The sequence below is a fragment of the Carassius auratus genome, chromosome 35 (assembly GCF_003368295.1).
Source record: "Carassius auratus strain Wakin chromosome 35, ASM336829v1, whole genome shotgun sequence".
NCBI classification, from domain to species: domain Eukaryota; kingdom Metazoa; phylum Chordata; class Actinopteri; order Cypriniformes; family Cyprinidae; genus Carassius; species Carassius auratus.
In genome coordinates, this window is record NC_039277.1 from 4,873,442 (window position 1) to 4,900,049 (window position 26,608).

The window sequence follows — 26,608 nt, forward strand, 5'->3', positions numbered from 1 at the left end:
AAATCATCTTAAAGTATCAGATGATTTGACCTTTTATGACAAGAAATAGTTAAAAATTGTTAAAAATGTATGTAAAGCTAGAAACATCATAATTCTGGAAAAGTATTTGTGATTATTGCCACGTTTATTTGTCAAAAAAAAGGAGCAACATCCTGTTTTTTGTTACTTGTTCTAAAAAGGAGTTTGATACTGGAAAAGCTAAACTATTAGATTACTGTCATGCTACTGAAAACTCTAGTAGTGCTTCTTATTCTTTCTGTATACACACATATGCAAACAAACACCATATACTGAACATAAAGAAGCTAAAAATGGCAGAGGTTTGTGGGTTTCTCTTGGGTATGAGAAGACTGATTTACTTGCCGACGTGTAGAAGGTGTGCTCTCTGCAAAGCTCGTGCACAATTGACTCGTTCTTTTGCACTCTCCTGTTGTCCGTTTGGTTAAACCGTCCTCTTGCAATCGCTCTCAGTGAGTCCAGCGTTAAACTGTACCTGATGACTGCAGGAAAACACTGTTAGAAAAATCAGATATCGAAAGATTTGACTAACAAAACATAAAGAATGTGCATCAGTGACTCACCAGTTTCTATCTTTGTGTCTTTGTCAGACTTGATTCGGTATTTGAAGCACACTATGGTCTTCACACATACTGTGGTCCTCCCTTGAACCTGACAGGTCTGTTGCAGATTGATCTTGCTAGGGTCGAAGGTCATATTGGCAAGAAGCTCTGCAACATCCCGAGACCTGGATTAAATAAATTCAGCAAGATATTTACTTGAACAGAGCTGCATATGGAGGATTAATAGGTGTCTCGTTTCATTCTGTGCAACAACAGCTGGATCATAGATCACTGAGTCCAACTAAACACTTTAGATAGTTTCCAAAAATACAATATGTGGTCAATTACAGGCAAATTGAGAGCTCCTAAAAGGCTGGGTGATGCAGTTTGGGGAGTGATACTCCATGTTTCTGCTCTACAGTCACAGGGTTTCAGTGTATAGGGGTCAATTTGTGAACGTTCTGGAATCTGTGATTTCTAAGAAAGGAAATGCTGCCAAGAGTTTCTTTGGTGAATGGAGGCACTCTCACACAGAAATGGGTCATAGCGGAGGGACATAACCCCTGACGGACAAGCCTCTGCGATGTGGGACGTTTAGGCTTGGGTCCAAATTTGAGACAGCTGCTACGGGTGGGAACGAGGAAGCTGGAGGTCCAGAGGGTAGTGGGTTCAAGTTACAGACCAATGATTTTATTTTAGCCCCAGAGATTAGTGGGAATTTAAAATGTTGTAGCTACTATGGGATAGAAAAAGAGGAATACATTCAATGAAAGCTCACCAGAAAAGCGCGGCTCCTCCTATTCCTCCGATAGTGACATCAATGATGCCGTCATCATTCAAATCCATGATACCGTGAATTGATTGGCCGAAGAACTTCATACTCTCTCCGTCTCCTCCGGCAGCAATGCGCTAAACACAGACATAAACAGATCATATAAACATGACTAATTCCTGTATGCGCTTAGAGCAGGGTCTTAAATTGGGGAGCAACACTGGAGGAGGTCCAATAATTTATTGTTCGATGTGTGGAAATTTAAATGTGCTTTACGTAAAATGCAACTCAGTTTACTAATATGTACTTAATCAATACTTAATTGTATGAGTTAAACAGAAATGCAATATTTAATTAATAAAGCTTATAATAACATATTTAATATTGCATTATATGCATTAACCAAGAATACAACATTATTGCAGTTTATATAAATAAAATTAGCATGCATATTAATAGCATATTGGCTGTTTGTTAGTGCTTATAAAGCACATATTAATGCCTTATACTGCATGACCATATTTTAGATCCTTTAATCCTACCATATACCTAAACTTAACAACTTCCTTACTATTAATAACCAGCAAATTATTTTTTTGAGGTTTTGAGTTTATTGAGGTAAAATCATAGTTTATAGTTAGTTAATAGTGAGAAACTACAGTGTGACTATTGTTATTATTATTAGAAACATTTATATTAATATAAAATTAAACATCAAGTCCAGATAAAGTTAAATAGATTTAAACTTTATTCAAATATATAGGCTCATGCATCCCTGTGACGCTATATAGGACATATGTCATAAATGCATGAACAAGCATATGTATATATTTTAATGGCTTGCAGTGTAAGTATCACAAATACACTGTAAGCACTGAATACGTGAATATATTAATGTTTGAATGTAAACATGCAACTGTTTTAGAAAGGAATCCTTTCTACCCACCAAGGGATCTTTGATCTCAAACATGCTGAAGACCATTTGATGCTATGCTTAGAAGATTCTTTACCTGTACATACTTCTCCTTTATTGATTTCTGAGAGCCGTGGTAAATATACACTGCCCCTCTGTGGTCGTTCTCCAGAGGTGATCCGATCACTATGTCATTGAACCCGTCCAGGTTGAGGTCGGGGACGGCAGCGATGGCGGTGCCGAAGCGTGCGCCACAGGGCTCGTTCTTACTGACGCTCTTACAGTTGCTCTGGGAGTGAGCCGTACAGCAGGTCTGATTCACCGGTTTCAGCGTCATCTCATGTTCAAACAGCCCGCTCTGAGAGGAACAATCAGACACATGATGTAAATGCCTGAGACTGAAGATCTCACGGTGGCCTACAGCCTAGTGGTTGAAGATATGGGTTAAAAAAATGTCAGCTCCAACCCTGCCAATCAATAGTTATGTTTCCATCCAAAGTTCTGAATTTAACTCATGCAGAAAATTTGTATATTGAATATAACATTTGCCAGTAAGCACTGTTTCCATTCCATGTGTCCTGGGAAACTGGCTGAAAGTATTAATTAAAAAGAAATGAAATTTGCTGCTACCAGGGAAGACTGTGGCTCTTATTTCCTACATACAAAATGACTTGCGCCTCAGAGCACGCAGAAGAAATTCAATAACAAACTCGAAGCGAATTCTGCACAGGGAACTTCACTTCACTGTAACTTCACGCCAAACTACCAATTGCACCTATTTCAATTGAAATGAGTGGATTTTCTACAATATTTTGCAGAGTTGCTCCATGTAGTTGGGTGAGAATTTACAAAGCCCCTAAAAAGATTTTATTTTGAAGTGCCCCTATTATAGATTTTTTTTAATTACCTTTCATGCAGTGTGTTACACAGTTCTGTGAAAACGTGAATTAAAACATCCTGCAAAGATTTAAATCTGAAAGTGCACCGTGTATAAAGTTATTGTCTCTCAAAAGAAAGAGTCGACTCTGAATCATTGAAACGAGTCATTTTTAAAACGAATCCCAAGCTGTTTCATGGTGATATCAACATGAAACATTAGCATATTACCCGCACACTTGTTGGTCTTTTCGCATTGGTCTGAATGACCATGCAAATTCATTCTTTGCCACTAGTTCCGGCTTTTAGAGTGGTAAAAATAACGCTTTCCTTGGTAATGTTGTACACAAAGCAGCACTGTGCTCACAGTTGGGGAAGTTGTGGCCTAATGGTTAGAGAGTTTGACGCCTAACCATAAGATTATGGGTTCGAGTCTCAGGCCAGCAATACCACGACTGAAGTGCCCTTGAGCAAGACACTGAACCCCTGGGTGCTGCGGCTGCCCACTGCTCCGTGTGTGTTCACTTTGGATGGGTTAATGCAGAGCATGAATTCTGAGTATGGATACACCATACTTGGCTGTATGTCATGTCACTTTTTTTATGCTGCTTTATCAGGCATTACAGGCTTAATGAAATAAAAACTAGACCAATTGGACCAATCACCGTAGATTAACGTCACGCAAAGCAGAGGTTTGGAAAAATGAATCACTGAGGGAATTGTTTGGGAGTCGTTGGGCAAGTAAGGTAAAAAATCTTCATAATATAATTCATATTATAAGACAATGGAAGTGCTTTTTGATCTTGCATGCATGCCCAGCTGTTGTTGGGACTCCCAAAACCAAAATTTTATCATTGTTGGTTAGATTTCCTGAACATTGGTTAGACCTTCTTGGCAAACACTGTAAGAAGGTCAGAGGTTTAAGAGGTTTTAAGAGTTGAATTTATGCCCAAATATTGAAAGGAGTCTCAATGTTAAGCAGTGTTCATTTTGACAGCAAATATTGATTTAGTCATTTAACTTAAATGCCATTTACTGAATTGTTTTAGTTTTAGTCGACTAAATATCTTAAGATTTTATTTTATTCTATTGACGTTCACTTAAGACTTAATTGAGTGTGTTTACGTGAATACTTATCAAAATGGACAATTCTAAATAATTTTGTGAGTATTTCCGTTCATGTGATGTGAAAGTGAGCTGAATTCAGTACTTGCGCGCTGTGTGAAAGGCGTTTTTCTGTGTGTGTGCTTCATACTGTATGTGTGCGCTCAGAAAACCGTATCGAACTGAGTTTTGTTTAGTGTCGTCATGCTTTTCAAATTTATCCACGTCTGCTCTTCTCTAACTCCCAGATATTGACATTTGGAACTTTTTTTATGGGACGTGCAGCAAGTGAATGCTAGCTTATGTCCCGCCGGATAGATCAGTAGCTGTTACAGTCATCCCTCACTAAACATAGTCTCATTTTTATTCGTTTGACGAAAATTGCAATTTCAATTCGATTTTATCATTCAAAATTAGTTTTTATTTCATTATCGTCGGTGAAATTGGCGAAATTGGCGAAAATTATGAGAAAATTATTTCTCAACGAAATTTAAACTGATGTTAAATTATTTGAATTGAAAACTGTGGAGATAAAACATGAACAATATGTGCGATCAAAACAGTGCTGCCTTGTTAACACGAGTGCTTCACTTAAAAACACTGACCACTGCAAAACTAACTAAAAACAGATGGAAATTGCTCCATTTAAGCCACTATTTGGAAGCTGTTGAGAGCAGGTGCTCCACAGAGGCTGGTATTTTGCTGGAGATTTTACAGTTTCATTAGATTCCCATTCCCATGATGCCAAGCTCTACCCGGGCTCTCATTCCAGCCCTTCTCCTGCTCTGGGAGCACTTATCTCAGGCTTAGCACCAACACAACACACACTCCCCGAGGACAGATCCAGATTTACTGCTCCCACATGCTCTCTGTGTGGAATGGAGGTACTACACTCTCCTTCACATGTTTTCAGTATGTGGAATGAGGCATATCACACACAGATTAAAGACACATACACACCTCGTTGAGTTTGTAGACGTAGACTTGACCTTGTTCATTCCTCTCTGGACCCATATACATGGGAGCTCCTACCAGAAGGATGTCAGTGTAACTGTCACGGTCTATGTCATGCGTCTGGAGAACACTGCCGAAATAGGAGCCGATCTAACAAGAACATGACACACTTAATAAATACTACTGAGAAAAAAACTGCAACGGAAACATGCAAAAATCCCTAGATAAAACATATTATTCACTTTTATGCATGTATTATTTCTTTATATATTAAAGTAGTATTGCTTTTAATGTACATTGTTTAAAAACATTTAAATAAAAAAAAATTATCGCAGTAATGTAAATCTTTTAAAAATTATGGCAATAAAAAAAAACTCAACAGTTAAAATTACATTAATAATGTTACAGTGACAATTTGGGGAGGAAATATGCTTACTTTAAAAACTATACAAAATTATATATTTATATAATGTGTGTTGTGTTACCGTATATATGTCACAATAAAAAATATGTTCCTAAAAATATATTTTATATACATTATAGAATATAATGTCTAAGTATAACATAAGTTTTTTATTTTTATTTTTTTATGGTAAATGTGGTAAATATCTTGTTTTGTTTTAAAATTAATTTTATATGAATTACAATTTAAAATAAAATTTATTTATATAATTAAATTTTCCTCTTTCACTTTTTTGGAGTGAAAAGTCATATAAAAATGTCATATATATATATACTTAATTTTAAATTATAATTTATAAAACATTATAAAATATATTATTTATATAATATGTATTATTATTATATATTTTTTATGTATATAATGTTTTATTTATAGAATAATTTTTTTTCTTTTAAATTTGATGTGATCTGAACATGTTTCAAAATTCATACATATTCATTTATAAAAATTTAATTCTTTATGTAATTTCTATAGTTTCTTTTGATTTTGGGGTAAAATATGGTCTGTTTATGTCAGATCCTCCCAAAATTTGAGTTTGTGATTCTGAAGGTACCTGCTCTCCTTCCAGCGTCTGTGTTATGGTGACATTTTCTCCATCGAAGCGGTAAACCGTGACCCGCCCGCTGTGGTTAAACCGTGGTGCTCCTGTGATGTACAGCACCCCGTGGGGTGTGTGCGCTGACTGCACGTCATAACCTGCAAACAAAAAACCACACTGCAACCTTTACTATCACAAAACTAACCTAACTTCACAGCCATTTACAGCAGTCTGCACGCTTAATACAAAACAGCTGGGGCCCAAATCATAAACTGTTTCATTACCGCATACACAGACATTGTTGGGAATAATGCTAAAATAAACCAGCTTGACTGATTATAAATCTTTTTCCTCAAATCAGCATTTACAAAACACTGCTTCCGCGCAGCTTGTTATCAAAACACGTTTATCAGGCAGAGTCGTTTCAACTTACTGCTTTTGTTTCATTCCAGAGCGACGTCCTTAAAAGGGGATGTGCGGACAGTGTGAGTGTTTGCACTTGGTGTGTGAGTGTTTGTGGGACAGCAGGAGATCATGACAATGTGTTTAGACTACTAGCACCATACTGTCCTCTATTTAAAGCTTCCATGCCTCTATCAGGAGAATGGTATGAAGGAAATAAAATTCCTGATATGTATATACGACATTTTTATTGTTGATTATTTAGTTGTAATCATTTAAGGCCTTGGCTTATTGCCATTCTAGTTTTCTAGGCCTTAACTAGGCATGAAGTTAGAGGAATAGCTAGTTACTAAAGCTGTTAGTGACAAAAACCAAAGCAGTTGTTGCCATGGATGGGACGCAAACTTGTTCTGTGGTGCTCATTTCAAATATTATTTATTTTATTCACTCTTACTAATAATAAAAGTGGCCCAAAAGAAGATGTTAAATGCCATTCATAGTCCTCACCCAGGTATCCTGTCATGCCTTCGTATCTCTGCACCGCAGGGTCGTGGAAGCTGTTTTTTTTAGGAACGACAAACTCTTGCCCAGACTGCATCACTACCGTCCCGTTCCAGTCAAAAGCACCCACGGCTCCCAGCATCACACCTGCCTGTCAGAAAAATATACATTATATTACATATATTACAATTACAAGCACATTTGAGCTCCAATTGCCATATGTGAGGTGCCATATGTGAAGAAGTGGATATACTGTATATGGATTTCTTTAATGATGTTATGATGAGCTCTGATGTGTCAAAGTTTTGGTAGAATCTGAAATAACTCCATGAATTGAGCACATTAGTTGTATAAGCATTTGAAGATTTAATGTGCTTCCTATATAATCATGGCATTTCACAAAATCACAAAAATGTGCATAAATATACATGGGGAGAAACATGGCTAATGAGGCACTTATAATGGAAGTGACTGGAAGGTAAAATACAGATTCAATAGCATAGCTACAGACAATATGTTTATTAATATGATTTCACTGTGAGAAAAATCATTTTCTGTATTATGTCCTATTTTACTCTGCAGTGCCTAACAACTAAAACCGTTAAAATTTTAACGGCTCTGCATCTCACACAAGTTTTAACGGAAGAATGAATGTGTGAAAGAGAACACGGTGTGAAAGTTCTCCAGAAACTGGCTTCATTTACTTCCATAAGTGTCTCACCCCAAACTCCATTTGTGAATGTGAATGTGAAAATGACCTACATTAAAATGTTTTTACAAACAATTTATTTGTTCTGTTCACATTTTACGACTAAGGCTCTATGTGTTTGCAGACAACCCAGCGATGCGTTACAATTTTTGCTTGAGAAGTAACACTGCATGCAGTCTGTCAAACTGAGAAAGGATGTGACTGACAGACTCACAGCACTTCCTTCTGTGATTCATAACCAAACACTCAACGTTTTCATATTTCCTCTGCAGTGACATATGACACACCAGCAGCAGGATGTCAGAATAAGATCAATCAGGCGTGTCAGAATCTGATCTGATCTACTGTATACTACAAAACTTACTTTAGACGTGTGAGCGCTGAATCCCGACTGAGACATTTCCATCTCAAACGAGGAGGTGTGGTTCTCAGATGTGGCTGTTAGACAGAGGCCAGTTTTACATTTTTGACAAAGATTTCATGAAAATTGCTCAACATTTTAAAATTATTCACATATCTGCAGTAAGATATAGTTATAACTGTTGTATTTTTGGAAGAAACTGGGAGAGTGCTGTTTGTGAAAATGCATCGATGTAATGCTACATTTCTCCAAATCTGTTGGATGAGTAAATTGTCAGTCAATTCTCTTTTTTGGGTGAAGCACTCCTTTAATGTCAGTCTACAGATTTTTTTCGCCTGATTTATTGTCTGCCATATAAAAATCTTATATCTAACTGTACGTTTAATGCTTAAGGTTAGGGATTTGAAATTTTGTTGTTGTACTATTTTAGGTACGTTACCCTCTAAGGCAAAGATCTTGCTTCCTAAGGCATCCACGATGGTCACTAATGCTCTTTCATCCGACACATTGAAGAAATGATCACTTTTGGGATCGCTAGCAATGGATTCAATTTCTTTAATAAACTTCTTTAATTCGTTGATGCTTTTATTCTGTCGATTATAGTCACCAAGGACCTACAAAAGACAAATTATACATGCCACGTTAAAAATGAACAGCAATCTATATTGCCAACAAGAACGATTTAATCCATGCACCACAGGATTTATGTTATTATTTTTTTTTAATCATAAATGGATGAATATACTTACAGCAACAGCGAACCGCTCAATCCCATCTTTTTCACACTCATCGGTGACATGTTTCAAATTGTAGTGGTCATGTGACTCTCCATCTGTGACGATCACCATGACTTTTTTGACCCCTGGTCTTGCTCCTCGCTCCACTGTAAAGGCCTCTTTCCTTCAGAAAACAAACAACATCAGGTCAGCAGATTCTGTGCAAATTCTCAGATTTTTCACCAGTGAAAATGCTTTAAATTATTATAATTTTATAGAGTAGTTTTCATTACAAATAATAATGAAAGTGAAAAGTGACATGACATACAGCTTAAGATTTTAAGCTTACTTTCAAATTTCCAATAAAATTGTGAGACTTGTATTTTGGTACCTTGCTGTATCAATGCCGAGAGCTGTCATGGTTTTGTGGCCGGTTTTTTGAGGTATTTTAGCAGCTTCCTCAAGAAGGTCTTTTGTGTTAGTGAACTGGCTGAGGTTGAAGGTGTGGCTGACGTCGTCTCCGTAAGACACAATGCCCACCTGGAGGAGCAAAAGCCCAAACAAAAACTCACACATAAAGCTCAGGCGTTAGTTTGGGTGGCCCTCAGACACACCGTTGTCTCTCTCTGCTAAATGTCTCTGTCTGTGCTGACTCAAAAGTGAAGTCATTCTCTCAAAAAAGCTCTGTGAACATTTATTTAACCATGGAATATGTGGTCTTCCCCCAGCTAAACCTTCTGGAGCCGCATTTTCCAACAGCGTGCTCAAGAAAGCCTTCAAACCACCTAGCAGCTTCTCCATGGAAAGTCTTTATGTAATACTCCTTGTAAGGATGTTAGTATAAGCTGATGACAGTTCCACTTAATGTGCGACTAACAGTACACAACTTTGACAAAACCAATCGCTTTGGTTTTCAACAAGTATATAATTTAGAAAACAGTTTTAAATCCAATCACTAAAAACCCCTATGTAAAGGGTTATTTCAACATTATCAGTGTTTTTGTAGTATCATTGAGACACTTATCTTTTTAGGGCCAACTATTCCTTTCAGAAATCAGCTTTTTTAAAATATCCAATGATGCAGCAAGTGGATATTTTATTTTTAACTGATGTCATTTCTAAAGTGTTTCAAGACAAACGACATGGTTGCTCTCCAGAGCACCATAATAATAATAATAAAAATAAAAAATCTCACCCGGGCTGGTCCAATTTCAATGCTCTGGAGAAATTTGACCAGGAACTCTGTGATGTGTTCCCAGGGGTAGATGCTGTTGGATCCGTCCAACACTATGACAATGTCCATATCCTGCTTGCACTCTGAAACAAGCAAATAAACTATTCTATAGCTAGAAATTCCTTAAAGGAAGCTGAATGCCAACAGCCACTTGAAGGTTTACACAGGAAATAAATTGCATAGCTGACTGAAACTGTGCACACTTAAAAATGTTATGAAACATATTGAGCCATGAAACTGGAAGTGACTCTGACCTCGCTGTGACACAGAAAAGCAGTGATTAATCACAGCTGATGTTGTTTCTTCAGACACTTTTGTATATGGAAGAAATTGTGCTTTAAAATTATATGACCTTTCATTAGAAACTGAAACAAAAATAGTCTGTACATCTGTTTATACCGTGGTAAATAAAGGGCGTAGTCATGAAATAATGAATGTAGCATCAGACTTTCCTGTGCTGGTTGTTGCTATGAAACATCATACAGTATGTATGTGTGTGTTTATGATGAGTCACTGGTTCCAGGTTGTGTTTGGAGATGTCAGCCCTCCTAAAACTGTCCTAACTTGGACATGTGGCACAGGGGGACGGGCTGTTGTTTACACGGCTGGAATGTGCTAATGTACACTCACAACACGTGTGTGTCGTACCTCGTACAGTCGGAGCGATGGAGTTGAGGACTTTGAAGGAGGAGCTGACATTTGAGCAGATCCCAGTGATGTACTGCTGCTTTCCACAGATGTAGCCATACTGAGGACCACAGGCCTGTCCAGAGGGAAACAGAGAGAGGGACCGGGACACTGAGTATCGGACATGACATGAATGAAACTTTATGGTTCCTCACAGAAAAATAGCCTAGCATTTTGTCTTATATTTTCATGATTTGGCTGGACAGCCATATATATATATATATTTACACTACCCTTCAAAAATGTTTGATCACTAGAGGTTTCTTTTAAGCCTCATCAAGGTTGTATTTATTTGACTAAAATACACAAAACTAAAATACAGTAAAACAGCAATATTGTGAAATATTATAGCAATTTAAAATAATTGTTTTCAATTTCAATATACTATAAAATGACATTTATTCCTGTGATGCAAACCTGAACTTTCAGCATCATTACTCCAGTCTTCAGTGTCAAATCATTCTAATATGCTGATTTATTATCAATGTTAAAATTGTTACTTTTTTTTTGGAACCCTGTGATATTTTTTTTCAGGAATCTTTGATGCGTACAAAGTCTAAAAGAACAGCATTTACTTAAAACGATGCTGAAATTTCAGTTTTGCATCACAGGAATAAATTGCATTTTTAAATATATTCAAATATTACAGAGCCACGCACATGACACGCAGGAAAAAAATATAAGGCTAAATTGTGTGCACGATTTACTAATTAGTTCCCTCAATGTACTAAAACATGCACACGATTACTATAGCGTTCCGTCGATTTATAAATTGTGAGCACAATTTACTAATTCGTTCCCTCAATGTACTAAAACATGCACACGATTACTATAGCGTTCCCTTGATTTATAAATTGTGTGCATGATTTACTAATTCGTTCCCTCAATGTACTAAAACATGCACACGATTACTATAGCGTTCCCTTGATTTATAAATTGTGTGCATGATTTACTAATTCGTTCCCTCAATTTGCTAAATCATGCTCACGGTTTAGCAAATCAAGTGAACGCCATAGTAAATCGAGGGAACGCAATAGTAATCGTGTGCACGTTTTAGTAAATTGAGGGAACTAATTAATAAATCGTACACACAATTTATTTATATTTTCTTGCATGTCATGTTCGGGGCTCCGTAAAATATAAACCACTTATTTTAAGTTGTAATTAAATTTCATAATATCACTGTTTTCATAATATCACTGTCGCAGCATTTTTCATCAAATAAATGAAGCCTTGATGAGCGTAAGAAATTTTCTTTAAAGACATAAGAACATCATACCACACCTAAACTTTTCTTGTGGAGTGACTCTTTTATATAATAGTTGCTTTTCCTCCCACAAATAATTATTTAAATTGTAATGTTTATGTGGAACAATTTCCGTTTCAGTCCTTTGCAGCTTATGGGAGCTGGAACTGCAACTGCAGTTGGAAACAATGTGTCACAAGACTTAATACTTACATGGGAGTATTTTGGTGTGACATGCTGAACTCCATATTGTTTTCATTACCTTGTTTTAAACTGGTTACATGAAATATTTGTATTTTTAAAATATCATCTGTCACACTGCAGGTCCATTTAAATAAACAAGCGAAATGAAAAAAGTGATAAAAAGTAGTAAAAATGTCCAGTTGTCACTTGCTCTAATACGTGATCATCTGCAGTAAGTTCTGTTACACACCTAATGGAATTGTATGATGATTTGGACTCAGTTCTAATGGGATCAAACAAGAACCTACTGAAAAACTGAAATTCCTGTTTATCCATTACTTCTTTTTTTTCCCTCAGAAAGTCAGTTCAACCAGTCGGATTATATTTGATTCATAAAGGAGTGTACTGGAAAAGATGTGTGTTCATGATCTGCAATCACAGATTGCTGGCAGTTTGTTCAGTCATAAAATAAAACCATTAAGCAGAATAGTGCCAGCATGTCATGGCTGTTCTATAATTATAAACGTGAACTGGAAAAACCAAATGTTTCCACAAACCTTTTTTAATGTGATGATTTAAAACGTCTGTGATCAGACACTATTAATTAACAGTGGCTAAAGTAACAGAAGACATATAAAGGTCTCCAGAAGATGTTCCCTACCAGAAAGCCACTGCCGTCTGGGTTGACCACCAGCGTCGTCCCCATAGTCATGTTTTCCTTCACTTCATTTATGTTGGGAATTGTTGTGTTTTCTGTTAGAAAAATAGACAGATACTGTATGCACTCATAGTGAACATCCTATGAAAAGAATATCTGAACAAAAACTCCCCTGCATTTTCCCATAGGCAGAACTAATGCTTTTACTCAAACACAGACCCTTGAGATTGTCTTTCTATTTGACTTTTTAAAAACAAAAAAGCATTGCTGGAGTCTTTCATGCATGTTTTTAATGGGTAAAAAAACACAGTTTTGCAGTGTTTTTGTCCCTTCCTGTTTCACAAACACATCATGCGAAAACAATTTACTGTAAGCCACATGCATGACAACTAATAAGAAAAATAATATTGTCAAACCATTCAACCAAAATTTTCCATATTTTAGATAATGCTTTGTGATTTTAAACACTAACACAGAAACATGTTTAAAATGATGAACTATAAAAGTGAAAACACTGAGGGTAGAGATTCATTTGCTCTGAGATCAGAATTCCTATTGGAAGTATTGGAAGTGTTTGATATTGTTGTAGATCCCTGAAGTAATTAAAGACGACATGCAGCACTGAGTTATCTGGTGAAGGATTATGTAATTATGTGAAGATTATACATAAAACATTTTTTTAATCAGTTCCTGTGTAGGCCTCCTCTGAGAGTCAGACATTTAGGCATGAATCTTACAAACAAAACACTATATCATTGATAAAAATGTGCAGTGATGCAAAAATACTCTCTAAAGGCCCGTTCAAATCAAGGACGCCAACTATAAAGATAACGATAAAGATTTATTTTTAAAACTTGTTCTAAATATTAAACAGCAGAGTCCACACCGCAACTATAACAATAAAGGCACAGAGAAACAGTATTGCTGGAATCACTTTCAGAATTATTTTTTCCAGCTGATGAACGTTAAAAATATCGACAGCCAATCAGAATCTATCCTGCTGTAAATAGCTTGAGAATTTAAAGAGGTAGACACGTATGCGCTTAGAATAAACAGACGATATTGTTCGGTGGTGTGGACAATAATATCGTTATCTTCATGGTTATATTTATAGTTATCGTTCTTGGCGTGAACGGGGCTTTAATGTGAGAATTTTATCAAAATAGATCATATTTACATTCAGAGTGCACACTCTTGGACTTTCTTATCTGATAATTCATGGTTCACGTTTTTACAGATCTTTTACAAACTGCGCCCAACGTTTTTTTGTTGTTGTTTTTCTACAATAAATATGTTTTACTCAGAAATGTGTCACAATATTAAACTAAAATGAGTTGCACATTCTCGGTGTATTCTAAATGTGATATATCGCCCTCTGAAGGGCACTTCGGAGTGAAAACAATCATGGCCACCATACTGAAGGGTCAAAACTGGTCACTTCAAAGGGGAATTCGGAATGAAGGATTTCGGAGGGTACAACTGATGGACACTTCACGCTCCCATGATCCTTTGCGCATATTCTTTGCATGATAACGGCGAAGCATGTGGGCACTTGATGATGACACAGAAGGGCACTTCTAGAAACAGTTGTTTGGTTCCCTACATAGGGAATAGGGATGAACCCTTCCGAATGGAACACAGGCTCTGTTTTATGCTGATTTGAAGTAACGCTGCACTTTGGCACCACTACCGCCACCTGTGTCTGAAATGTAACATTGTAGAGTTGTTTTCATGTATTTCTTTTCTGCATAGATGAATCTGATGATTTTAGCTAAACAGGCTGAAATCAGGCTCACTGGCAGAGTATATATATATATCTGAAAAATGTTGTCTGAACAAGTAGGTAGCATATCTGCCACCATTAGTAACTAGCCAGAGATTATTTTCTAAACTTAAATAATGCATGACATATACAAAACCAAATTTACCAAAAAAATGTATCAGTCGCTCCAAATATAAAGAAATGAATGGTGGTAATGGTAATGGCTCTTACTAGCTCAATAATGGAATTTGTACATTTTTACTCCCCAAAACAGTACTTGCTGTTTTTTTCAACTGTATTGAATTGCTAGAATTGTATCATTCCTCATTTGTAAGTAGCTTCAGATAAAAGCATTTACTAAATAAATGTACTAAATGTAAATATAATGTAAATGACCCATGAGTCAAGGTCAAAGTCTCTTTGGCCAGTATCAGCATGAACTCGCAGGCTTTTGCTACTCTTGTATTCTCAGAATAACACCTCTAGAAAGTGTTCACAGATGTTTCTGCTGTGGGGTTGTCTCTGTGCACGTTTTACAGACAACCAGGTGGTGTTAAAGAGGTCATGAACTGGGTGTGTAGACAGAATAGCCAATTATAATGGGTTCTGTTGTCTATAGTCTCGTAACGCTGTTTGCGTCTGTTGTTAACACAGAATAAAATCAGCAGTGAAATTCTTTTTGTTTGTTTGCTACAGATTCATTTTTAAACAAGACAGTATGATGCAGGCTTTTCAGAGAGACTGAAAGTAAGCGTTTATGCAGCACTGACTCTGACTAGAATGGATTCAACAGTAATGTCGTGACACAGAAGTGTGAGTAAATGTGCTTTAACCACTATTGCACTGTTCCAGACCGTTTGATGTATACTGAGTATTTATACGTTTTGAACCCAAATGACCCATGCTGTTTTCAGAGTATGTCACAGCAGCATCCATCTGTTATTTTAAGTTAAACTGTTGGCCAATCACAGCAGTGGGTGTTAACTTGCGAGTCTTGAATATGCCCCGCCTTTAAAAACAGACCGTTCTGCAGAGAGGCTCAAAAACAGGATAGGAAATAATTGGTTATACAATTGTCTTAATATATTATTTATATATTTATTTCATAAAATCACTATACATTATAATTGAACGTCATAGAACACTATAAAATCATTTTTAAAAAATGCAGTTTATGGCCCTTTTTACACATTAGCACTCACACAAGTTTGTGTAAAGTTAAAGGCTTCCTAAATTAAATGATCATATTAGCTCCTGAATTAGAAGGATGGGAGTTTCCTCTGGAACGCACCTCTGCATTTGGTGAATGATGATCACTTGATCAGCTGACTTATAAGGACAAAGCAACAGATCTAAATTGTAAACATGAAATTTCTTTTGCAATGCATTGTGCTTTTGCTATGTGAAATACAGTACAGTACAGTTCAAATGTTTGGAAAAATATCTCCTACTCAACAAGACTACAGACAAAAATACAGTAAATCACCAATATTGTAAAATATTCTTAGAATTTACAACTGACTTGAAATGACTTCTTTTTATTTAAGGTATTTCTGTGTCAAAAAGATGTAATTAGGATTGAGGAAGCATGTACCATTCGCCCTCTCTAGAGGTTTCATTTTGGAAAGATTATTTGAGTAGCCCATTCTCAAATCTGGAAGAGTTTGCATGCCATGTCAAGGTGCCATGTTCGTGCATAGCATATTCCTCATCATCTAGTACCCCTAAGTCTCGCAGCAGTGTTTGGGATGTTCAAAGTAACAACTGAGGAAGAATGACATCTTCTCACCAACTGAGGTAATGTCTATTACCCTTCCTTTTACAAGTTTTCTGGTATCACCACACCCAAATAGTAAAAACACACTGCAAATGCTATAAATACAGACGGATGAAGCACAGCAATCAACAAAAACAGTTTACAGAAAACATGATGGCACTAACCAAACACACATACACTTAAAGGAAGGCCACCTCTCACCTGGCAATAGGAATTTTTCACATCCAGTCGTTTTGTTTTGTCCCACAGGGCACCTGTAGACATCTCCGGTCCGCTTAGACGGCTGTCCAGTAAGAGGAGAACCAATCAGAACCCTGCAGAGAAAAAGCAGGAAGTAGAGAATGGGGTCATTTATCCCTGACACGAAAAACCCCTTGTGCTTTGTGAGAAAGTGGATGCACGCTGAGCCAAAGTGCTATTGATTGATTCGCCAGTTCAGAGGGAAAGAATAGCGTAGCATAAATATGCACATGCTTTTTTTATATTACAGTAAAATGGAACATATGTGAGATGCCAGAGCTGGGGAGAAAAGAGTTCCTTTTTCAGCATAATAACTAATAGAGAGTTTGATGTGATTTTTGTACTTTATAGTGAGATGAGTGTAAAAGGTTGTCTACATTTCATTATGTTCTTTGCTACACCTGAGTGCACTTAGATGAATCAAGAATATTCACCATGTTCCTCAGATTTCTAATGCTATTTTTTGACAACAGTGCTAAAAGTAGACATCCATGTGTAAGCACGTAAACAACTTGAGTCATTAACATTCCTGTGCACAAATGGGCCTTGATACAACACAACAGTGGATGCTACTGGGAGCCCACACAATCTTCCCTGGTTACAACTTTGAACACCAATGACCTCCTAAGTCTACAAAAAAAAAAATAAAAAAAAAAAATAAATATATATATATATATATATATATATATATATATATATATATATATATATATATATATATATATATATATATATATATATAATTTTGATAGGCTTCATGTCTTTCCAAACCTGTGTTTATGTTTGTGGAACACACAAGGAGAAATACTGCATAATGTCCCGAATGCTCTTTTCCATACCATGAAAGGGTTGGAGGTTGTCAAGTTCAAAAATTGCCAGAATGGCACCAAAATGCAGCATGAAGTTTAGCCTACTTCGACTCTTCTGAAGTCATACAAGAACTTTGTTTGAGAAACAAGCTAGAATGTATGTTCTCATCCACTTTAAAATTTTGTATGTTGTCATATATATTGAAATATAATGCATGAAGACATTTCAATCCATTAAAAGGGTCATATGATTCGATTTCAAGTTTTCCTTTCTCTTTGGGATGTTACAAGCTCTTGTTGTATGAAGAAGATCTGTAAAGTTACAAAGACTAAAGTCTTAAATCCAAAGAGATGTTCTTTATTAAAGTTAAGACTCTGCCACACCCCCCTAAAACGGCTCATTCAAACACGCCCCCACATGTCTACATCACTATGTGGAAATATTTGTGTAATGCCAGCCAAATGTTCATGCAAAGAAAAAAAACGAGGTTTTAGTAACCACAGTTAGGGTTGAAGCTGTCATGTCAGGGAGATGCTGTGTGTATCGAGGCGAAAGCAAAAGCACTTCATTTGGCCTTCTGAAAGTAGATGCATTTAGGAATCTTTAAGATTACATACAACAGAACAGCAACGCATTTTATGGACGACCATTTTGTGAATTTAGGAGAGGAGGTCATTCTAACTTTACTACTACAATCTGACATAGCAAATGTTAAGTATGAATCAGCTGCTGTAATTATCTTTTGTTATTTGCTACTGAATGTTCAAATGCTGAGTTTTGTGCATTGTGTGTGTGTGTGTGTGAGAGAGAGAGAGAGAGAGAGAGAGAGAGACGGTCACATCACAGTGGAGTCAGCTGTCTTAACCGTCCGTGGCTTGTGTACTGAAACACATACGAGCTTCATCACTGTGTCTGTCACGCCACTCTGTACCTCTCTCGAGCTTGAATTGATGGTAAAACTAAGGACATTTTTTAACTGTCTTTACATTTATTTTGATATATGAAGCTCGCAGTTATGGGAAGGGGAGTTATATTGCCAACGAGTGCTTGCAGTGTTCAGCCAATCACAATGCACTGGGTCAGTTGGCCAATCTTGTCAGAAAGCACTTGTCAGAAGGAGGGACTTTGTAGAAAACTACGCGTTTGAGAGAGACGGTGCATAGAGGACCTTCAATAATGTACAGTATTTGAAAAATAATGTGTTTTTTGAACATTAAAGCATGTACAAATATTCTGTTACACCAAATATGTAAAATAATGATCTTTGAAAAAGCATTATATGACCCCTTTAAACATTCAAGAAACATTGTTCATTTTACATGATTTAGCATTAACATACTTCTAGGATAATTTTATGATGCTTTATGTTATTTTTGACACTCAACACCTTCTGCCCCCGTTCACACTCATTGTATGGAGAAGATCAGCAAGAACAATGCAAAATATCTTCTTTTTGGACAAAAGAAATAGGGAAGAAATCCAATCACAGTGCTTTGGGGTGATATGAGAAGTTAATTTAAGTCTCGTCCACTTATTTCTAGTTAATGAAAGCCGTTTAAACTAGTTAATCTAAAACCAAATTGCACACAATATCAGTAAAGCTAACTTCTTGTACAAATATGATTTAAAGACATGTTTATGACTGATTTTTGAAAGCTTTCAATTGAACAATTTTTGCTGTTTCCTTGTTTTTGAGATCCTCAAAAATAAAACTATTTTACTTTCTAAAATCCATCCAGATAACATCTGTCAAATCGTCTAACTGCCCCAAACAGGTCATTGGTAAGGTTTACAAGTCAGTCTAGACCACCTGTGAGAAGTTTGTGTAAAGCTGTCTTGGGGGTTTCAGACCAGCTGAGGTTTTTCTCTGGAAGTAGAGGGTTAACCATTACAAGCAGTAAGGACCAATTTTTAAGAGACTACAGCTTTTACTGAGGGGAACTCTTTCATACAGTAGGGAATCCTTTCCATTTATTTATTTATATTCTTAATGGAGTTGGCAGGCCTTAGTACATTAGCTTGATGGCTTTATTGAAAGAAAAAAATGAGCTGTTAGAGATGCAGACTACATAAGTGTTGGCAAAAAGAAATGACCAATCAGAATGCAGTATGTATTGCAAATATTACAATGACATAAATCAGTCAGAGTCTGAATAGCGAATGTTCTAATCATGTACATCGATTGGAGATTTTCTAACTTTCAAATCTAATAGTTCCTTAAAAATAGAAAGTTTATACAGAGTAAATACCAAAACAAGTAGCACACCAAGGAATTTTTCAGATTTAATATAGAAACGTACCACTTTCCCTCACTGTTCTCAAATTGTTGGACGGTGTATCCAAACATGTCTTCCACTGGTCCACTGAATGACATCTGGTTCTTCTCGTCCACATTGAAACATGACAACTGTGGCAGCAGCGCTATCAAGACAGGATACAATAAAAAGACAACATAAACTTAACACGCAATCTCACATATATCTCACTTTATCTTTTACATAAAACCAAGGGTCATTCTGTCCAATAAAACAACCATTTCAAATGTAAATGCTAGTATTAACCAATAACTATGGTAATCTCTGCTTGGAAGTCTGACAAATCCTAATTTGATGCTTTGCCAAAACAAGATGAATGGAATGCAAAAAAGTTAATGAAATTACTTACGTATAAATAATAATCTAAGTCAATAATAAACACAAAGTCTTTCCATTTCCCTTTTTTTGTTTTAGGAGAGAAAGAGAGAGAGAGAGAGAGAGTGAAATAGTCCCAGTTGTTCATACCCAATTGTGTGGGAATAAAACATGCGATGCAAGGGAGCAACACATGCATAGTAGGCAAAAGAATTTCACAGAGCAATGTGCAGTAGCTGTCCTGACCTCTTGGACAATGTCCTCCTCATGAAGACTTTAAGTACTTTATATAAAAGAAAGCCTAAATATAGTGTATAAATGCCTCATTGTGCAGAGGCCACAGAGAGTCTTTTCATGTTGTGTGCAACGGAATTCCATTCAATTCCAGAAGTTTGAAGATTGACAAGTCAGTTGAGTACATTGCTGGATCTGGATGAGAACACAAAGAGACAGAAATCCAGTTGTGCTGCCTTACATCTGTTGTCGATAACAATCATGTTCTGAGCTAATGAATACAGAACATGTAGCAGTGGCTCAATGAGGCAACAGAGAGGCAGTGTATGTTTGTGGGCATGTCCACTCATAAGTAATTAGGATTTCCAGCCAAGCCTCCAAACCCACTTTCCATTTAGTCTTACTTTTTTAAAGAGGATGTGCATGATGAGTGACCATCTGAAAGGCCATTTATACACTCTCTGCAATGATGGGCGAGGCACAACCAATGTGTTTGGAAAAACAAGCAGAAGAAAAATATTATGAAAGAATAAAAGAAGAAAAAAAACATGTTTATAAGAGAATAGCTGACCGGTGGGCCTTTCTTGGCCTGAGGAAGTGCTGTTTTGTTTTGAGTGAGATTTGCAAGCTAGATAAGAAGAATAGATTTCCTTTGCAATGCAGATGTAGCCAATGTGTTTTGTAATGAGATAAAGAACAAGCTGAACAGAAACATGCAGACATTTAAAACATTAAAAGACACAATAAAGCTGAAGACTAAGAATAATCTGAAGATGAGGTTGAGGCTTAAAAGAAGCTGTTAAAAGTTACAATGCAGAAGAAGCTGAAAAGGAGCTATTGAGGCTCAAGAAGGCCAGGAAGAATCTGAAGAACAATGAAGAAGAAGAAGAAGAAGAAGAAGAAAGGAGGTGAAGACACTGACAGTAAGAATAAGAAAGTGAAAAAGAAGAAGCTGAAGATGAAGACAAAGTGACGTGACGTGACATTCAACCAAGTATGGTGACCCATACTCGGAATTTGTGCTCTACTTTTAACCCATCCAAAGTTCACACACACACACTGTGAACACACACACACACTGTGAACACACACCCGGAGCAGTGGGCAGCCATTTATGATGCGGTGCCCGGGGAGCAGTTGGGGGTTCGGTGCCTTGCTCAAGGACACCTCAGTCATAGTATTGAGAGCAGAGAGAGCACTGTACGTGAACTCCCCCCACCTACAATTCCTGCCGGCCCGAGACTCGAACTCACAACCTTTCGATTGCAAGTCCGACTCTCTAACCATTAGGCCAAGACTTCTCCAAAGAAAGTTAAGAGAAAAAAATGAATGAAGAAAAGCTGATGAAGAAGAAAGAGAACAAGATGATGAAGAAGATGATGATGAATCTCAAGAAAATGCAGCAAATTCATCAACGGAGCTAACAGTGAAGCTGAAGACTACTTGAGGATTTGCAAGTTTGTTAACAACAGACGTCCAACAAATGTGCCATCTTAGACACAACAAGCATGATTTGGAAAAGCAAGAAGAGCAACTAAAATAAGACATACTGTAGACAAAGAAGATGAATAAAAAGAAGAAGACGAAGAAGAAGAGATGTGCCAGCCCATGGGACTTTCACTTCCTGAAGAGTGGCTGTTCTGTTTCGGGTCGGATTTGCAAGTTAGAAAAACAGAATGAATTTCCTCTGCAATCTATTGACTCTGAAAACAAAGATGTAAAGGGCCAAAGGCAACCGGACAGCTGGCTTCCTCCTCGACTACGTCTGTCTCCTCACAGATGCACGTCACCATCCTCTAAAAACCAGGAGAACTGACTGCTCTCTCAGTGAAGCAGTTGTTTGTAATGTGTAATGAGAGGAAAAAGCAAGACTTCCTGTTAAGGTTTAATGCAGGAACTGCTCTGAGCTAGTGCTCTGCAAACACGCTACAAAGCACACAGCACTTTTGTGAACACACCGACACGTATAACTCTGAGGACCTTGGGAATACATCAAAAGAGAGACCCTTACCTTGGAGATTAATAATCTCCGCTGCATTCATTCTCATTTTTAATTTTTTTGTCTTTGTAGTAGTTCTAGTTTTTTATATATATGTCTATATAGTTTTCACTCATTTTTGTTTCAGTTTTTTAGACTGATTTGAACTTTAACTATTTACAACCCAATATCATAGTCATAATTCACAATTTAAAAAAAAAAGTCCACAAATAAACTTAACCAACAATGGAGTGTATGCTAATTATATAAAAACTTTTATATAAAAAAAATATTACAATATGAATTCACCACCAATTTGCCAAAATGTTAAATAATTGTCATGAGAGCGTGTTGACTACTTGCAATGAACTAGCTCACATTAGTCATTTGCTTTGGAAATTGGACTGCACTGATCATGCTGTATGTTCTTTATTCATGAAAAATGATTGACTCATAAGAGTCATTTGTTTGTGAATCGGCTATGTCATATGTTGCTTTTGCGTGTAACCTTTGAAGAAAACTCAATAGAAACACATTTCTTGCCATTATTTTATGATACATAAACCATTATATTCAGTGCAGAAATATGGATATTATAAGGTTCTGTTTAGGCTCTAGACTATAAAGTCATGGATAACTGAAGGAAAATGCTCAATATCTTGACATAGGTTATCTTTTTATTCATCTTGACATTGGCTTGTGACAGTCTCACGTGTGTAGAGCATATCCTGAAAGTCACACTTCAGCATCTGTTAAATGTTTCAAATATAAATATAATGCACATGCATCGAATAAGACAGGACATCCTTTATGCGTGCATGAAGGGTTTAAGAGTGAAACAAATCTATAGCATATGAAGATTTTCCGTGAGCATGCATTGAGTTTTCTAAGTGTTGCAAAGGTCTTATCATGTTTTCTTGCCAAAGTAACATAGCTGTATGACTTCATCAAAATGTTGTCATCACGCCCCAGTGTTTGTGATGCATAGCCTTGGTATCCGTGGAGATGTAAGAAGAAAATGGAGAACACGTTTTGGAAGTCTTTAAAGTGATTAGATCCATGCTTGCATTGCAGACAAGGTCAAAGCATGTTAAATGATGCTGTCTTTCCCCTTAGGTTTGATCGTGTCATGTGACAGTGCCAAAATGTGATTAATTGTATTAAGACGTTATATTTTGTGTCCTGTTGCACACACTCTCCTTTTTCGCATTCTTTCTTTTCTGGCTAAATGGACTGATGTATCTGACTGAATTCACGTACTGACATGCACACAGTCTAGGAAGCACTTCATTACATACATTTCATACATATTTTGTACAAAATATATTAAAAAAATACATAATGCATTTTAAGGTTGGAAATGTATTATTTGCCCCATTTTGCACATAAAAAGAGGTGTTTCAGTACTTGTTAAGTTGTATTGCGGGTAATGATTAAAAAAAAATATTTCTTGCACTATAGTGCACTCTTTAGTGAATTCCCCAAACAACCCCAATATCCCGTTCTTGAATATGCTGCCTACAGATAAGCCTTGTGGAGGACCAAATATTTATTGGGCAAGAAAATGTCTGCCCACAGAATGACATAATGTTCCCTACTAATTACAGAAGCTTTCATTCCTTTCACTCACACGTGAACACACCCAGACACTCCACGAAAACAGCCGTTCCTACACAGTTTCGTAAGTGTGCAGCCAGACGGTACACAGATAGGCCAACAAACCAAGCTTGCTCAAGCATCACACGCAAGGTTGTGAGTATACACAGCGCAGGGCAAAGCAGGTCACTTCCTGCATCTCAACTCAAAAAATAAAAGCCAGTGTATCACTTTCCAATTCAGTAAGCTAAATACATCTCAATACATGTGTTTAGTAAATAACATAGTAAATAACTGTCCTGACATCCCTTATGTCAAAAAACTGATACATTTTTAAATATATATAAATATGTTTTGAATTTAATATAAAAAAACATTTGCAGAAATAAATATATTTGCATGTGTAATTACATTTCCTACATAGTATATACAAAATATATTAAAAAAATGCATAATACATTTTAAGGTTGGAAATATTGTTTGCTCCATTTTGTAAAACATTTTAGCATTTGAAGGTTTAAACAAAATATATTTTCCACTAGGCCAATAAATGTAGCTTATATTCTGATCCAAAAAAATATATAGACATTGCAAATGAAAAGATTTTTAGATTTTTTTAATATATTCCTGTTATAAGAAAGCTATTTCTCAACAACCATTAGTCAGACATCTACAATGAAATCATGGTTTCCACTAAAAGAGTAAGCAGAAAATGCTTTACTATTATTAATAATTGATCACCAATATTATCCATATTTGACTGATTTATGAAGGATTAAGTGACTCTGAAGACTGGAGTAATGATGCTGAAAATTCAGCTTTGTGTCACAGGATTATATTTTAGAATATATTCAAATAGAAAATTCATTTTAAATTCTAGTACTCTTTCACAGTATTACTGTCTTCTACTGTATTTGATCAAATAAATGCATCCTTGGTGAGCAGAAGAGACTCTTTTCAAAAACATTATACGTCTGACTGAATTTTTTTTTTTCCCATATCCATGACATTGGCATTCATATGGCCCCCTCCAATCAGAAAGCAACATTAGCCAAAAAATAGATGTTTTAGCAATTACTGCAAATGAACTAAAATAAATAACTTTGCCCTCCTTCCAAAAGGAAAAGGTTAGGCTGTCTATCTGCAGCATGAGATAAAAAAAGAAACATCCCTCCGTGGCTAATCACACAATGTAAGTGTAAGTGCGGCTCTGGAAACAGTTAGCTTGTCCCGCTGGAGGGGAGTTCGATTCTCTGCAGCAGACATTATCCAGATCACTTCCTGGAGCAGCACTGAGTGCCAACATTCCCCAGGACTGCCGTTTTACATGCAGCTGAAATTAAAACAATCCTCCATCATGTACATGGACTGACTGATGTCTCTCAGCTGGAGTGTCCGTTTAAGTCAAAGCTTGTTAATTTATCCCGGATGGCACTTGATTCATGAGAGTTTGGGTATTAGATCTCTGTAGAGGGCAAAGTTCAAGCTAAACAATATGGTGAGATGGGAAAAAAAGCTGCACTATTTTATGTTCTGCCACCAAATTGTGACCTTTCTTAAATTTTATAAAGGAGTGTATATGACAACCGTAACTGGGGAATAAGTAGCTGAAATCAGTCAGTCTTTTATCTGTTTCTTTTAACTATTCAGTAAACAGGAAGCTAATATTGAGTTTTTTTTACATCTTAGCCACAATTTTTAACCACAAATTACCAAGTGAGTTTTGTCAACCAAAACATTTACAAACATAGTAACACAGCAAAAATGTTTCATTCCAAGCAGTGTTTAACAAATTGTAAGTGAATGATTGAGTGAATGATTCAATGACTCATTCATAAAAACAAAGGCTGTGTCAAAATTCGCATACACTCGGTCGGAGTAGGTACTTCTGTTGAATAATTAATTTGTGACCATTAAAAATTATGTTCTATATAGTATGAATTTGTGCAATATGAATGAAATTCAGTCATACTACATTCATTTCATAGTTGCGTAACTTCACTATCATTTACACATCCTCTTCTGTGGCCTCATGACCACTTCAGTCCATCCTATCTGAGGTATTGTAGTAGGTTATCCGGATACTTTGCGCCTACTATTTAATGAATATTTTGTGAATGACACAATACTCTTCTCACATACTGTTTTTCACCAACTAGTACAGAAGTATGCATATTTGAATGCAGCCAATACTTGTTCCATTCCCAAATGGATCAGCAGCTCTGAACAAATCTACTGAATGAATGATTCATTGCAGAAAGAGATGCTAAAAAAAACCACACACGGACAGCCCTGATGACATTTACTTCAGAAATAGCAAATTATCAAAATATAAAAGAAAACCAAATGTTTCCATTGGCATAAAAACACGATACACAAACAAGGCCTAGTGATGACATAGCATGCAAAATAGCATTCGACAATGTCCCAGCCAGCTCATAAACACACACAGATGAAACAGCACCTGTAAAGTATCTGTTCTGTCATGGTTTTTGTGCTGTGTGGTTTATGGTCTCTGAGAGAGAGGTCAGCGGGTCGTGCCCCTGGTGTCATGTTCTTTAGCAGCTTCTAAAGGTCTGGCTTGTTATGTTGCACATTTTATGGGACGTCAGGGGTTTTTCCTATAATGTTTCATTGCAATGGTGCTCATTTTGAGGAATGCTGCTTTAACAAGAACAAGCGCTTTCCTTTTTCGACTGACATC

General features: G+C 36.5%; 1 protein-coding gene across 1 annotated transcript in view; it reads right to left on the reverse strand.

The window, feature by feature from the left end:
* The window catches only part of LOC113054097 (integrin alpha-1-like), a 42,017-nt gene that overhangs the window by 8,472 nt on the left and 6,937 nt on the right, over nucleotides 1–26,608 (reverse strand). The window contains exons 2-17 of the mRNA XM_026219415.1: nucleotides 19,767–19,887; nucleotides 16,618–16,730; nucleotides 12,881–12,972; nucleotides 10,752–10,866; nucleotides 10,065–10,186; nucleotides 9,261–9,409; nucleotides 8,903–9,053; nucleotides 8,593–8,767; nucleotides 8,157–8,230; nucleotides 7,090–7,234; nucleotides 6,196–6,338; nucleotides 5,186–5,329; nucleotides 2,343–2,603; nucleotides 1,339–1,469; nucleotides 582–745; nucleotides 364–500 (exon numbers count right to left, since the gene is read on the reverse strand). Coding sequence (XP_026075200.1) covers nucleotides 364–500; nucleotides 582–745; nucleotides 1,339–1,469; nucleotides 2,343–2,603; nucleotides 5,186–5,329; nucleotides 6,196–6,338; nucleotides 7,090–7,234; nucleotides 8,157–8,230; nucleotides 8,593–8,767; nucleotides 8,903–9,053; nucleotides 9,261–9,409; nucleotides 10,065–10,186; nucleotides 10,752–10,866; nucleotides 12,881–12,972; nucleotides 16,618–16,730; nucleotides 19,767–19,887 — 2,237 coding nt within the window. The remainder of the gene's footprint in view (nucleotides 1–363; nucleotides 501–581; nucleotides 746–1,338; nucleotides 1,470–2,342; nucleotides 2,604–5,185; nucleotides 5,330–6,195; nucleotides 6,339–7,089; nucleotides 7,235–8,156; nucleotides 8,231–8,592; nucleotides 8,768–8,902; nucleotides 9,054–9,260; nucleotides 9,410–10,064; nucleotides 10,187–10,751; nucleotides 10,867–12,880; nucleotides 12,973–16,617; nucleotides 16,731–19,766; nucleotides 19,888–26,608) is intronic.